The 12,165-nt window shown below is 46.4% G+C and overlaps 1 protein-coding gene across 7 annotated transcripts in view; it reads left to right on the top strand.

Annotated features, from left to right (window-relative positions):
- The window catches only part of LDB2 (LIM domain binding 2), a 453,518-nt gene that overhangs the window by 381,257 nt on the left and 60,096 nt on the right, over positions 1-12,165 (top strand). For all 7 annotated transcript variants that reach the window (XM_019963132.2, XM_019963130.2, XM_019963131.2 and 4 more), the window contains exons 4-5: positions 67-189; positions 2,568-2,651. In XM_019963132.2, coding sequence (XP_019818691.1) covers positions 67-189; positions 2,568-2,651 — 207 coding nt within the window. The remainder of the gene's footprint in view (positions 1-66; positions 190-2,567; positions 2,652-12,165) is intronic.

The following is a 12,165-nucleotide window of genomic DNA, read 5'->3' as shown; positions in this document are numbered from 1 at the left end:
GTGAATTACAAAAACGTCGCGATCACCAAGTGCATAACCATTGATCCTCCTGTTTGTCCCTTCCAGGTGTGTACAGAAGGCAGACTGATTTTGGAGTTCACCTTTGACGACCTCATGAGAATAAAAACATGGCACTTTACCATTAGACAATACAGAGAGTTAGTCCCAAGAAGCATTCTAGCCATGCACGTAAGTACTTAATTTCTATTTCACTTTCTTCCCTTTCATCCCCTCATCTTACCCAGAAAAGAGAAGCCCTGTTTTCTCACTGTGAAAGGGCTCCCAGAAACTTCACACTTTAGGCAATTAACTCTAAATTTTGAGTTTTCTCATCAACCATTTTCATCCATAGGCCCCTTTTGCCCTCCTTTGTTTCTGAGTTTGGTAAATTGTGAGACTATTTCCTTTCCTACTTTATTATTTTAAACTCCAAATGGAGGTTACCTCAATAAACAGTCTGTACTTTTCTTAAATTCCACGCATTTGTTATCAAGTACCACTCAGCCTGGGCTAATAAACCTGTTATGTATAAATGAGAGAAATAAAACAAGGAGTAGGAAAACAGTTTCCAGTTTTTATTGGAACCATCTGACAAGATGTGGGGTTCACACACCGCCGATGTGTGTGCACACACTTCCTAACCACGGCATTGGAAACCCGAGGAAGACCTGGGTTCCTCTTGATTGCATTGGCTGTAAATCATATCAAATTGCTTGGACATCAAGAAGGTCCGAGGGTGGATTCGATGCCAATCTAGAGAGATGTTTTAATGGTAAGCCCTGACAGAAACTCATCAGGTCAGTCCCGTGAGAAGGAATCACCAGGCACTGACTTAATGAATGCTTCTTCCAGAGTGCACGATGCAGCAGCTTCTGAGAAAATGCTCTGGAGCAAAATCAGATTTGAGCCTGATTTTTTAAGACCCGATGTGGTGAAAAGAGAATACAATCACAGTTGTAATTGCAACCCACTCCAGTACTGATTGACAACCCGCTCCAGTATTCTTGCCTAGAGAATCCCATGGGCAGAGGAGCCTGGTGGGCTACAGTCCGTAGAGCCTCAGAGTCAGACACAACTGAAGTGACTTAGGATGCACGCACGCATGTGTACAGAGGACCCTCTTTTCAGAAATTGAGATGAAAAATGGCAAGCTATTTTCACCTACATTAGTTTTTTTTTTTTAATTTATCTACACAAAGCCAATTGGTTGCATTACTCTGAGGGAAATTAAATACAGAAAAAGAATAAATTAAGATGTTGGTATAACCTAGATGGTCTCAGGAATGCAGACCCGGAGGCAAGAAGATGTTTACTTAAGACTTCCTCTGTTTAGCAAGAGTTTATATCTATCAAGAGTTTATATCTATCAAGAAAGAAGGGAAAACAAACAGAAAGAAAGAGCAGTGACTAAGAGACTCACCTTACAACGGAATCCAGAAAGAATCTGTTTTCTTTTCTCGCCAAACAGAACACTGGGGGTGGCCCATGAAACATGACATCTTGATATTTTTAATGTGGCTGATATTTCTGAAAATAGAATGCATACCTTTACGGTCCTTCAGGATTAAAGTTGTTGAGGACATCTATTTGTAGCCTCAGCTTAACGGAGAGGAGAGTTAGACATTTTTAATATATATGTATTAATATATTTCATGGCAGTTCCAAAATTTTCAAATATAGGACTCAACTCCCAGCTGCTACAAACACTGTCATGAGATTTCCTTGGTGGTCCAGTGGTTAAGAATCCACGTTTCCATTGCAGGGGTCTCAGGTTCGATTCCTGGTCTAGGAACAAAGATCCCCCATGCCTCATGATGTGGTCAAAAATAAAACAGAAATGTGTCCTCCCCCCATAAATAACATCAGTAGATAATTAATAGAGATTAGAAAAAAAAATTTGAAGATCTTAAAAAAAAAGAACTATTATCATAACCCACAGCAAAGGCCAGTCCTAAAGCATGTGTGCGTGTGTGCTAAGTCACTTCAGTCATGTCCAACTCTTTGCGACCCCATGGACTGTAGCCTGGCCAGGCTTCTCTATCCATGGTAATTTTCAGGCAAGAATACTGGAGTAGGTTGCCATTTCCTTCTCCAGGGAATCTTCTCCACCCAGGGATCGAACCCAAGTCTCTTACATCTTCTGCATTAGCATTGGCAGGAAGGTTCTTTACCGCTAGCACCATCTGGGAAGCCCTAAAACATCGTTCTGCCAAACCCAGACCCCACCTCCCCTCAGAGTTAGGGGGGCGCCAGGGACCTGGAGATGTCCTGATCAGGCTTAATAACCCTCCTCTGGAAGACACAAGGCCTCTCACAGAGGAAATAAAGTCCTTTCTCCCATCTGACTCAGTTCAGTTCTCCCTGGCAATGAGTCTTGCACCATTGATCCAAAGGTGACCTTGAGCGTTATATGCAAGTATCTTCAAAATGTAAAACAAATTATCTCCAGCAACCTACCCTCTGAGAAAAACTGGCAAGATGCACGTCTTAGCAGCAGTAGCACAGTCGGGACTTCCTTGATACCATCTTGAGGGGATAAAATATTTGATTTTCTTTTTCCTGTTTAGGCACAAGATCCTCAGGTCTTGGATCAGCTGTCCAAAAACATCACCAGGATGGGGCTGACAAATTTCACCCTCAACTACCTCAGGGTAAGACCAATGGGCTGAGGTATTTCCCGTTGAGTTTGAAAAGTGTTTTAGAGATTTATGCGTATCTTGAACCAAGGAATTAAAATGAGGTAATCTAGCACAATACATATGTCTTTTTAAAATGTATCTTATTCAAGTATAGTTAATTTACAATGTTGTGTTAATTTCTACTGCACAGCAAAGTGATTCAGTTATACATATATATACATTCTCTTTCATTTCGTATTCTTTCCCATTATAGTTATCACAGGATATTGATACAGTTCCCTGTGCTGTACAGTAGGAGTTTGTCGTTTATCCATTCTGTGTATGGTGGTTTGCATCTGCAGATCCAGAACTCCCACTTCATGTCTCCCTTGGCAATCCCAAGGCTGTTCTCTATAGCTGTCAGGCTGTTTTGCAAATAAGTTCATTGTGTCTTATTTTAGATGCCACATGGATGTGATTCTCTATTCTAAGAAGTATTTGTCTTTCTTCTTCTAACATACTTCACTTAGTATGATCGTCTCTAGCTCCATCCATGTTGCTGCAAATGACGCTATTTCATTCCTTTCTGTGGCTGAGCAATATTCCACTGTATGCATGTACCACATCTTACTTATCCATTCATCTACTGATAGACAGTTAGGTTGTACCCAGGCCCTCGCGACTGTGAATAGCAGCACAATGTGTATGTCTTACACCACTCTGTGTGCCTGTGTGTGTGTGTGATCAATGGATGATTGGATTTAACTAACAAAAAGCATTGAGCCTAGACTTTGTCAGGGTGGGGCATCTTCGCTACGTTTGTATGACTCCCAGAATGAATTATTCAAAGGCTGGCAATGTCTCTCTCATCAAATGCTTCGGTGCTGTGTCCCTTCTGATTGTCTCAAGTCGCCAATGTACTGTTGCCAAGTTCATAGTCTCTGTGTCTGTGTCCAGGGACTCCTCACGTGTAAGGAGGCTCAGTGTGCCTTCCAGAGAGTGTCCCCTGAAGAAACTCACCTCGGTGCTGGAACACAGACATTTATTTCTAAGGCTTGTTGGGGACTCTCTGTGTAACGTGCAATTGGTTTTCTGGTTTAGATATAGAGTGAATTTTTATTAAAAAAAAAAATTAAATGTTAGGCAAAAACTCTCTGCCCACATAATACAGCCTCCAGAGTTGGCCTCTGGAAACAAACATCTTTATATAGTTTTTATATTTATAAAAACTACAGTAAAGTTGGTCAGGGTAACAAACATCATACTGTTTCTTTTTTAAATATTCTATACTCATTTTTATAAATAAGTGTTATTTATATTTTTAAATTTACTTTTGATCAGAGTATAATTGCTTTACAATGTTGCATTGATTTCTGCTGTACAACAAAGTGAATCAGCTGCGTGTGTATATATACCCGCTCCTTCTTGAGCTCCCCTCCCACCCACCCCCACCCCCACCCCCACCCCTCTAGGTCATTACTGAGCACTGAAGTACTGCACAGTAGATGGCCACTAACTGTTTTACATGGGGTGGTGTATATATGATCCCCTGGAGGAGGGCACGGCAACCCACTCCAGTATTCTTGCCTGGAGAATCCCATGGACAGAGGAGCCTGGTGGGCTGCAGTCCACAGGGTTGCACAGAGTCAGACACAACTGAAGCAACTTTGCACACACACACGTGCACAGTGTATATATGTCAATGCTGTTTTCAGTGTGGAGTGGCAGTCACCACGTTGCAAGTAGAGGATACGGTTTCCTTCATAAAGCCAGCATTGCCTTCCAGAACGAACAGGAAGGCGGTGGCCACGGTCCACATCCCTTTGCCTCTGAGTTGCTGGCTTCCACATCGCCCTGCTTCTCCAGGGGCCCACCCCATTGGAGTGTCTATGCCTTGTTTCTTTTCCTTTTTATCTACCTGAAAACTTATATTTACTATTAGATGAAAGCATTGAAACATGTTCATTTATTTGGCAGTTGATTCTGAGAGGTGGAAAGAATCAGATTCATAGTAAATTCACCTTTAAGCTTTTAAAAATGTCAATTAAACAAGAAGGAAAACCGCAGTGCTGTAGGATTTAGTCAGCTCAAAAATAGTAAAATGGTTGATATCAAATTCAAAGGCTAGAAAATAATATACGGATAATTTCTTTATCCTTAAGGGCAGGCTTGTGAATCTTATTTTGAATTCACAGTCCTCTAAGTTCAATCACGTTTGCATACTTCTACATGTTGAAATGCTTTGGCAGGACTTTCTGTTCTGTAAATGAAGAATGATTTTCACAAATGTTTCCAAATTGTGCCCTCATTGGAATGTGACGGGCCCTGAACTAGATGCTGAAGATTCAAAGACAAAAGTCATAGCACCCGTTATGAAGAAACCCTCCCCTATGAGGGTTTATAAAGAGAGATCATTGTATATGAAAGGGTGAATATCATGATAGAAGTGTCCAGACTGAGTTAAGGGAGTACAAGATAGATATCTCTGGTGAATCAACCAGAGAAGGTTTCATGGAGGAGGTGATGCCTGAGCAGAGTGTGAAAGAATGAACAAAGAAAAGCCAAAGGAGGAGGAAGGCCTTTTCCATCAGAGGGGGCGGAAGGAGCACAGGTTAGGGAATGGGAAGCCGAGCAGTTGGTGATGCTGAGATGTGAAGGGAGAGGCCGAGGAGAGGAGGGAGAGAGAGTTAGCTGGGAGCCAGGTCTTGGAGCAACTGGCTGGCCGGGGTACCGGGGCCAGAAACCCCCGAAAGGATTAAACATGAGGATAGCAGGGTCTCCGTCCTGAGTAAAGGAAGAAGAGTCTTCTATTCGGTTTAGATGCCCCAGAACCAAATCCAGCTGTTGTGGCAAGACCCAGAGTCAGCCTCACTCCCCGCCACTTCACGCCAACGCGCCCGCCATCTTGGACGCCCTCAGCCAGGGCGCTCCCCACTGAACGGCCCCCTGGTTCCTGCTCAGAGGGAAAGCAGGGTCTGCCCAGGAGGCGGGGTCTGAGGAGAGAGCTCTCAGCGGGATAGATGAGGCTGTGTTCTCCCCAACCTCCAGGCTCTGCGTTCAGCACTGGCTCCCGTAAGGGCTGCTGGCACAGAGCCGGTAGGACATGGGGGTCTTCGGTGCTGTTCCAGCCACAGGAATTCAGAAGGCGGCCCCACACCACCTGGCATTGTGTCTTGTCAGGGGCCAGGAGAGATTTCCTTTGAACCATCTAATGATGCCTCTCATTAAGCAGATAGAGAAGTCCCACACTACATGTCCTCAGCTGACACCTCCAAGGAATCTGGGACTTTGGCGTCCATCCTAGACTCGGTCGCTCAGTCTCTGCTGAGATCTTGAACAGACTATTACATATTTCAGCTGCATTTAACACAGTGATAAATGCTGAATTTCCCTCCTCCCTACATGCCCCACCCACCCAGCTCCTCTGTTGTCATCAGTAAAATGGTGACCTTCACCGTGGGATCAGCAAGGTTCACTGGTCCCCACGTCTGCAGTCTTTTGATTGCAGCCTGCAAAGAGTAAGGACATCATACCAGCAGAGAGGGAATGGCATCAGGCCCTCTGCTGATAATGACATGGGGAACCATGTATGGTTTGGGGCAACAGAGAGATGCATTTCCAAGGCTACCACCTAAAGTGAAGTACTGCAGGCTGTCCCGATGTAGCTGGACTCCACAGTGGCCCATGTGAAACAGTGCACACTTTCACTTTCCCGTAAAAGAGCTGGCACAGGGGATAGAAATAAAATCAGTCACCCAGCTTTATGCCCCCAAATGACAGACCGGAACTTGAACTCTAGAACCTATGTGCTCCATGGCAAAACACTGCCTTTCTAGTAAGAATGTACAATGATGATTTAAAAATTATTTTTGTAATGACGATGGCACCCCACTCCAGTACTTTTGCCTAGAGAATCCCATGGACGGAGGAGCCTGGTAGTCCATGGGGTCGCTAGAGTTGGACACGACTGAGCGACTTCACTTTCACTTTTCACTTTCATGCATTGGAGAAGGAAATGGCAACCCACTCCAGTGTTCTTGCCTGGAGAATCCCAGGGAGGGGGGAGCCTGGTGGGCTGCCGCCTATGGGGTCGCACAGAGTCGGACACGACTGAAGCGACGCAGCAGCAGCAGCATAGTTGATTTACAATTTGTGTTAGTTTCAAGTGTACAGCTAAGTGATTCATAAATATATGTGATACATGCATATATATATATATATATATTCTTTTTCAGATTCTTTTCCATTCTAGGTTATTGCAAGATATTGAATACAGTCCTGTGTGCTATGCAATGCATTCTTGTTGTTTATCTATTTTATATACAGTAGTGTGGGTCTGCTCATCTCAAACCTGCCCCCTTTGGCAATTGTAAGTTTGTGTTCTATGTCTGTGAGTCAGTTTCTATTTTGTAAGTAAGTTCATTTGCATCATTTTTTTTTAGATTCCACAAATAAGTGGCAGCCTATGATATTTAGTTTGTCTGACCTCCTTCACTTAGTATGACACTCTCTAGGTCAATCCCTGTTGCTGCAAACAGTATTCTCATAGAATGATGATATTGATAGGAATTGGATCATGTCTTTCCTGCCTTGACAGAGAAGTCAGTGTTTCTCACTGGATCCTTAATCTCCTTCACCAAAAGTTATGTCAGCTCCTTGTAGGGTTTAGTGTAAGGATTTGTTGTTGTTGTTTAGTTGCTAAGTCGTGTCCAGCTCTTTCTGACCTCATGGACTGTAGCCCACCAAGCTCCTCTGTCCATGGGACTTCCCAGGCAAGGATACTGGAGTGGGTTGCCATTTCTTCCTCCAGGGGATCTTCCCAAATCAGGGATCGAACCCGTGTCTCTGGCCTCTCCTGCACTGCAGGTGAATTCTTCACCACTGAGCCACCTGGGAAGCCCAATGTGAGGATTAAGAGAGAGAACCCACACAGAGGGCGTAGCCCAAGGTCTCGGCCAGAAAGTGCCCACTTGGTGTTTGTCGCCACAGTTTACCCAGCGCCTGTTATGTGTCGTCTTTGTCCTCCAGCCGGGAACTCCTTGGAGCAACATGGCCTCTGGCTCTCTCCTCTCACTCCCAACACCACTTGGCTTCCCAGGCTCATGCATCCTGGTTCAGTGGCCATTTGCTTTTCTTGCCTCCACTCACCCGACCCCTTACTCACCTATTGATTGGTTCAGGACACTTTCTGAGCCCACTCTGTCCTCCTGGCAGTGTGCCAGGGGATGGACCTCCATCATGGAGCTGTGGCCTCCTTCCTAGGGTAGTCGTCATGGGCTGGTGGGCGAAGCTGGCAGGGAGAGGTATGCTGGCTTGGAAGGCCCATGAGAAGAGCCTGGGGAGGGACCTGTGGGTCTCGCGGGGAAGGTGGTCAGCGTAGAAGCCAACCTCCCATCCACAACCCCTCAGGGCAGCTGAGGACCACTTGGCAGGTCATGGCTGAGCAGAATCTCAAACTCAGAGCCCAAAACCAGTGCACAGGGCTTCCATGACGAGACCTGGCCTGGTCAGTGGTCACCAAGAATGAGAAATAAAGCTTAATTTCTTCATTTTAGAACCAGGATCTAACATTTTCCTAGTACTCTTATCACCTAATATTTGCAAAACAGTTGAGCAGTAAGAAAATACATTTATTGGGATTTCCTTGATGGTCCAGAGTGGTTACGACTTCACACTTTCAGTGCAAACCTTACGGGCTCAATCCCTGGTCAAGGAACTAGATTCCACATGCTGAGCAGCCGAAAAAAAAGAGGAAAGAAAATAATTTTATTTATAAAAACTACTTTAAAAGCTCTCCCATCCTTCTGAGGAAATGGGCTTTTGGCTCCAGCCTCAGAAAGTCACCTGAAGAGTTGTTTCAACGGAGTTAGCCAGGAATTTCACTAGCCACACGCAGCATTGGAAGAAGTCAGACATTTTATCTGGGCAAATACTAATCCAGGGCCTTCTGAATCACAGGAAGAATTTTAAACATCAATGCGCCCTGCTTTGGAAAGGTGGGATAGGAGATTTTTAAATACTTCAGACATCTGAAATTTCAATAAGCTTTGTCTTTCAGGAACCAAAATTAAGCAATACAGGAGGTAAGCAGTTATGATCACCCAGCCTTGCCTGAAATTCCCAATCGCTCTCCCGGCGGCCTGTGGGAGGGTTTACAAGGAGGCGGCTTCCCCAGTTAGAGGAAGGAGCTGGGGAAGCACATAGCCCAGCTCCGGAGATGTGAACACGGATGACGTTGCTGGAGCAGCTGGCAGCGAGCTGCTGGGGACTCTGTGGACCTGATGTTTCTGAAGTGGTCACAGTCCGGCTGTTGTCCTTTAATTTGAGTTCTCAGGTTGCCTGCGTTCCCTCGGCCACTCCAGCACATCAAGGCTGGAGGGGCGTGGTGCCCGGGGGTGTGCCGGCCGGCTCGCCGGTCCGGGCAGAGCAGAGCGGAGGCTTGAGGAGGCAGAGCAGGGATGGCGTCCTGACCACGTGCGGCCTCGCTTCCCCTGGATGCCGTCTTATGACCTACGAGGGGCCAGGGCTTACTGACCTTGTGTCCCTGGGGTAGTTCTCCTGGCTGCGGCCGGGCTGGGAACGGGCATGCAGAGTGAGCAGTTGTTAGGAGTCCCGGAAACTGGGTGGTGTGTTTCACGAACGTGTCCACCGTCTCCTGGAGGTGAAGGAATTTACTATCATGGGGGTGATGGCGCCCCTCAATCAGTGTGTTCTGGGGAGGGAACGCTAGATCTAGAATGGGGAGAAGCAGGTGGGATTTCAGGCATGTGTTCTGTGCCATGTTTGCTGGACACAGCAGCAGACAGGCTGTCCCTCCAGTCTTCTGAAGAGCTTGGTCTACGGGAAGGCCAGGTGTCCTTGGAGAAGCATGGGGGGTCCAGGTCAATGAGACCTGCCTGTGGAGTTCATCAGTACCCCGCCCCGCCCCACCCCTCCCAGCCACGCCCCCCCCCACCCCGACCACGCCACATCCTCCTTCCGCCATTATTCATGGTTCATCCCACAAGCATCTATGAGACACCACTTATCCATCATCCTTAAGGAGATCACTGTCTAGTAGGGGAGAAAGAAAAAAGACTCTGCTGGGAGAGACATCTTCCTGGTTACAGCAATGCACAAAATGCTAGCTAACATCACTGAGTGTTTCCTGCATGCCAGGCATGCTGCTGTGCTCTGGGCAAGGAGTTATTTTATTTTTTTTAATGCTCACAACTTTATGGGACTCTTGTTGGCCCTTTTTTGCAGGTGAGGAAACTGAGGCTTAGGGAGGTACTTCCCCAAGGTCGCAGGGCCGGTGAATGGCTGAGAAGGGATTAGAACCCACAGTCTGACTCCAGGCACAAAGACCAGAGAGACTGTTGGACGGTGGGGGTGGGAGGCCAAGTCTCCAAGGAGGAACTGGCTCTTGAATTGATTCTGAAAGATGAGTATGTGGTCCCATCCAGGAGTAGCATCAGAGAAGGATGGATAAAACTGGGGGTATGGTTGAATTCTAGGCAGTTTCACTTGTTCAGTTGCTAAGTCGTGTCCGACTCTTTGAGACCCCCTGGACTGCAGCACGCCACCAGGTCTCCCTGTCCTCCACTATCTCCCGGAGTTTGCTCAAGTTCATGTCCATTGTCTGGGTGATCCATCCAACCACCTCATCCTCTGCTGCCCCCTTCCCCTCCTGCCCCCAATCTTTTCCAGCATCAGGGTATTTTCCAATAAGTTGGCTTCATATGACTGGAATGTAAATTTTAAGCTTGTTTAACTTGGGTGTAAGGGTCAGACAGACAAGAGTATATATCTGAGGACTGCCGCTTGCTAGCTGTGTGACCTTGGAGAAGTTATTTGACCTTTCTGAGCCTGTTTCCCTATTTAGGAAATGGGGTGTAACACCCCCTTAACTGATTTCCAGTGAGATACATTCATGTGAAGCTCCCTTCTCTTTGCAAGCACGCTCTTGTAGGGTCTCTGGTCCTTTCTTCTCGGTGGGATCAAGTCATTCATCAGATTCCCCTGTGTTCAGAGCTTATGAGAAGAGTTCCAGTTGGTCAGAACACCCAGAAGTCCTATCCTTCTTTATTTCCATTTCATGAAAGTGTAAACCCTTTCTAACTCAGGGTTTGAAATTGCCACCATCCCAGATTTCTTATATGCAGTTCTTATATGTGAATGTTTACTGTGTGGAGGATTTATTTTCTTTAAATAGCTTCAAAGATAAGACTTTAAAATTGAAACTGAAATAACTGACGTCTGTTTCATTTCCTATCCCATAAAAAGAATGAAGGTTGGTAATGCAGAAACCCTGTCCGTAAGCATTTAAAGGAAACCCCCGCGAATTTCTGCCTTGGCCGTAAGTGGGATGTGCCATTTTCACTCATCTGCTGTCAACAGTAGAAACAGACAATCTCTGCCCACTGGATACCGCAGGATAACAGCACTTTATCCCTTGACAATGTGGGGTAGTTTGGCTTTGTGTTTAAATTTTAAGTCAATCATCTGGCCAAGAGACATTTTGGGTGGCATCTACTAGGCCCCGGGCACAAAAGGAACAAGGTGTGGTGTTGATAAGGATGGATAAGGCACATTGCCTTTTGTGAGGAGCTGAAGACACTGTGAGAGGTAGGTCTGTTCACGGTTCACACTGCCCAGCCTCAGCTGGGGACCTCAGATCACCCCAGAATGTTCCTCTGCTCCTAATACGCACTCATGTCAGTCTCAGCAGATGACTTAGGCTGCACCTATGTAGTTTCTAGTGTGCCCATCGAGTGCTCTGCTCCCGACTTTGGCTCTCAAAGCCCTCGACGGTGGGGCCTCTGTGCTTCCCAGCCTTGGTCCACTTCCCTTCCCCACTTATGTGTCATCCTGTAGCCACCGGACCACCTGCCCATCCCCAAACTGGCCATGCTCTTTTGCCTACATGCCTTGGCACAGTATGGCTCACTACCTGGACTGCGGTTCCTACCCTTCCCTTCCATCCGATTTCCCCAGTCTAGCTCCTCATCCTTCAGGACCCATTGTCCATCCCCTCTTCTGAGCATCTCTCTCTGACTCTCAGTGGGGGCACCTGCCCCTGTGATATGGGCTTACATCTTGGCAGATCCTGCATAGGAATCGTCTCTCCATGCGCCTGTTTGTCTCCATGTTTAGTCTCTCCTTGTTTCCTGTGTGAGACTCAGAGGAACCTGAGGACAAGTTGACTGTCTTATATTTCTAGGGCCTAACAAGGTCTAGATCACGATAAGTGATTCGCTCAGTCATGTCCAACTCTTTGCAACCCCATGGACCGTAGCCCACCAGGCTCCTTTATCCATGGGATTCTCCAGGCAAGAATACTGGAGTGGGTATCCATTCCCTTTTCCAGGGGATCTTCCTGACCCAAGGAATCGAACTCAGGTCTCCTGCATTGCAGGGGGATTCTTTACTGTCTGAGCCATCAGGGAAACTGGTAGGCACCCAGTAAATGCCTCTTGAATGGATGACTGGTGGATGGGAGTTTGGTGAATGGAAGGCTGGATTTTGAATGACACACACACACAAAGTAATAGAACTCAGATGAATT

The sequence above is a fragment of the Bos indicus genome, chromosome 6, assembly GCF_029378745.1.
Source record: "Bos indicus isolate NIAB-ARS_2022 breed Sahiwal x Tharparkar chromosome 6, NIAB-ARS_B.indTharparkar_mat_pri_1.0, whole genome shotgun sequence".
NCBI classification, from domain to species: Eukaryota; Metazoa; Chordata; class Mammalia; order Artiodactyla; family Bovidae; genus Bos; species Bos indicus.
This window is presented reverse-complemented; position numbering and strand designations above follow the sequence as displayed.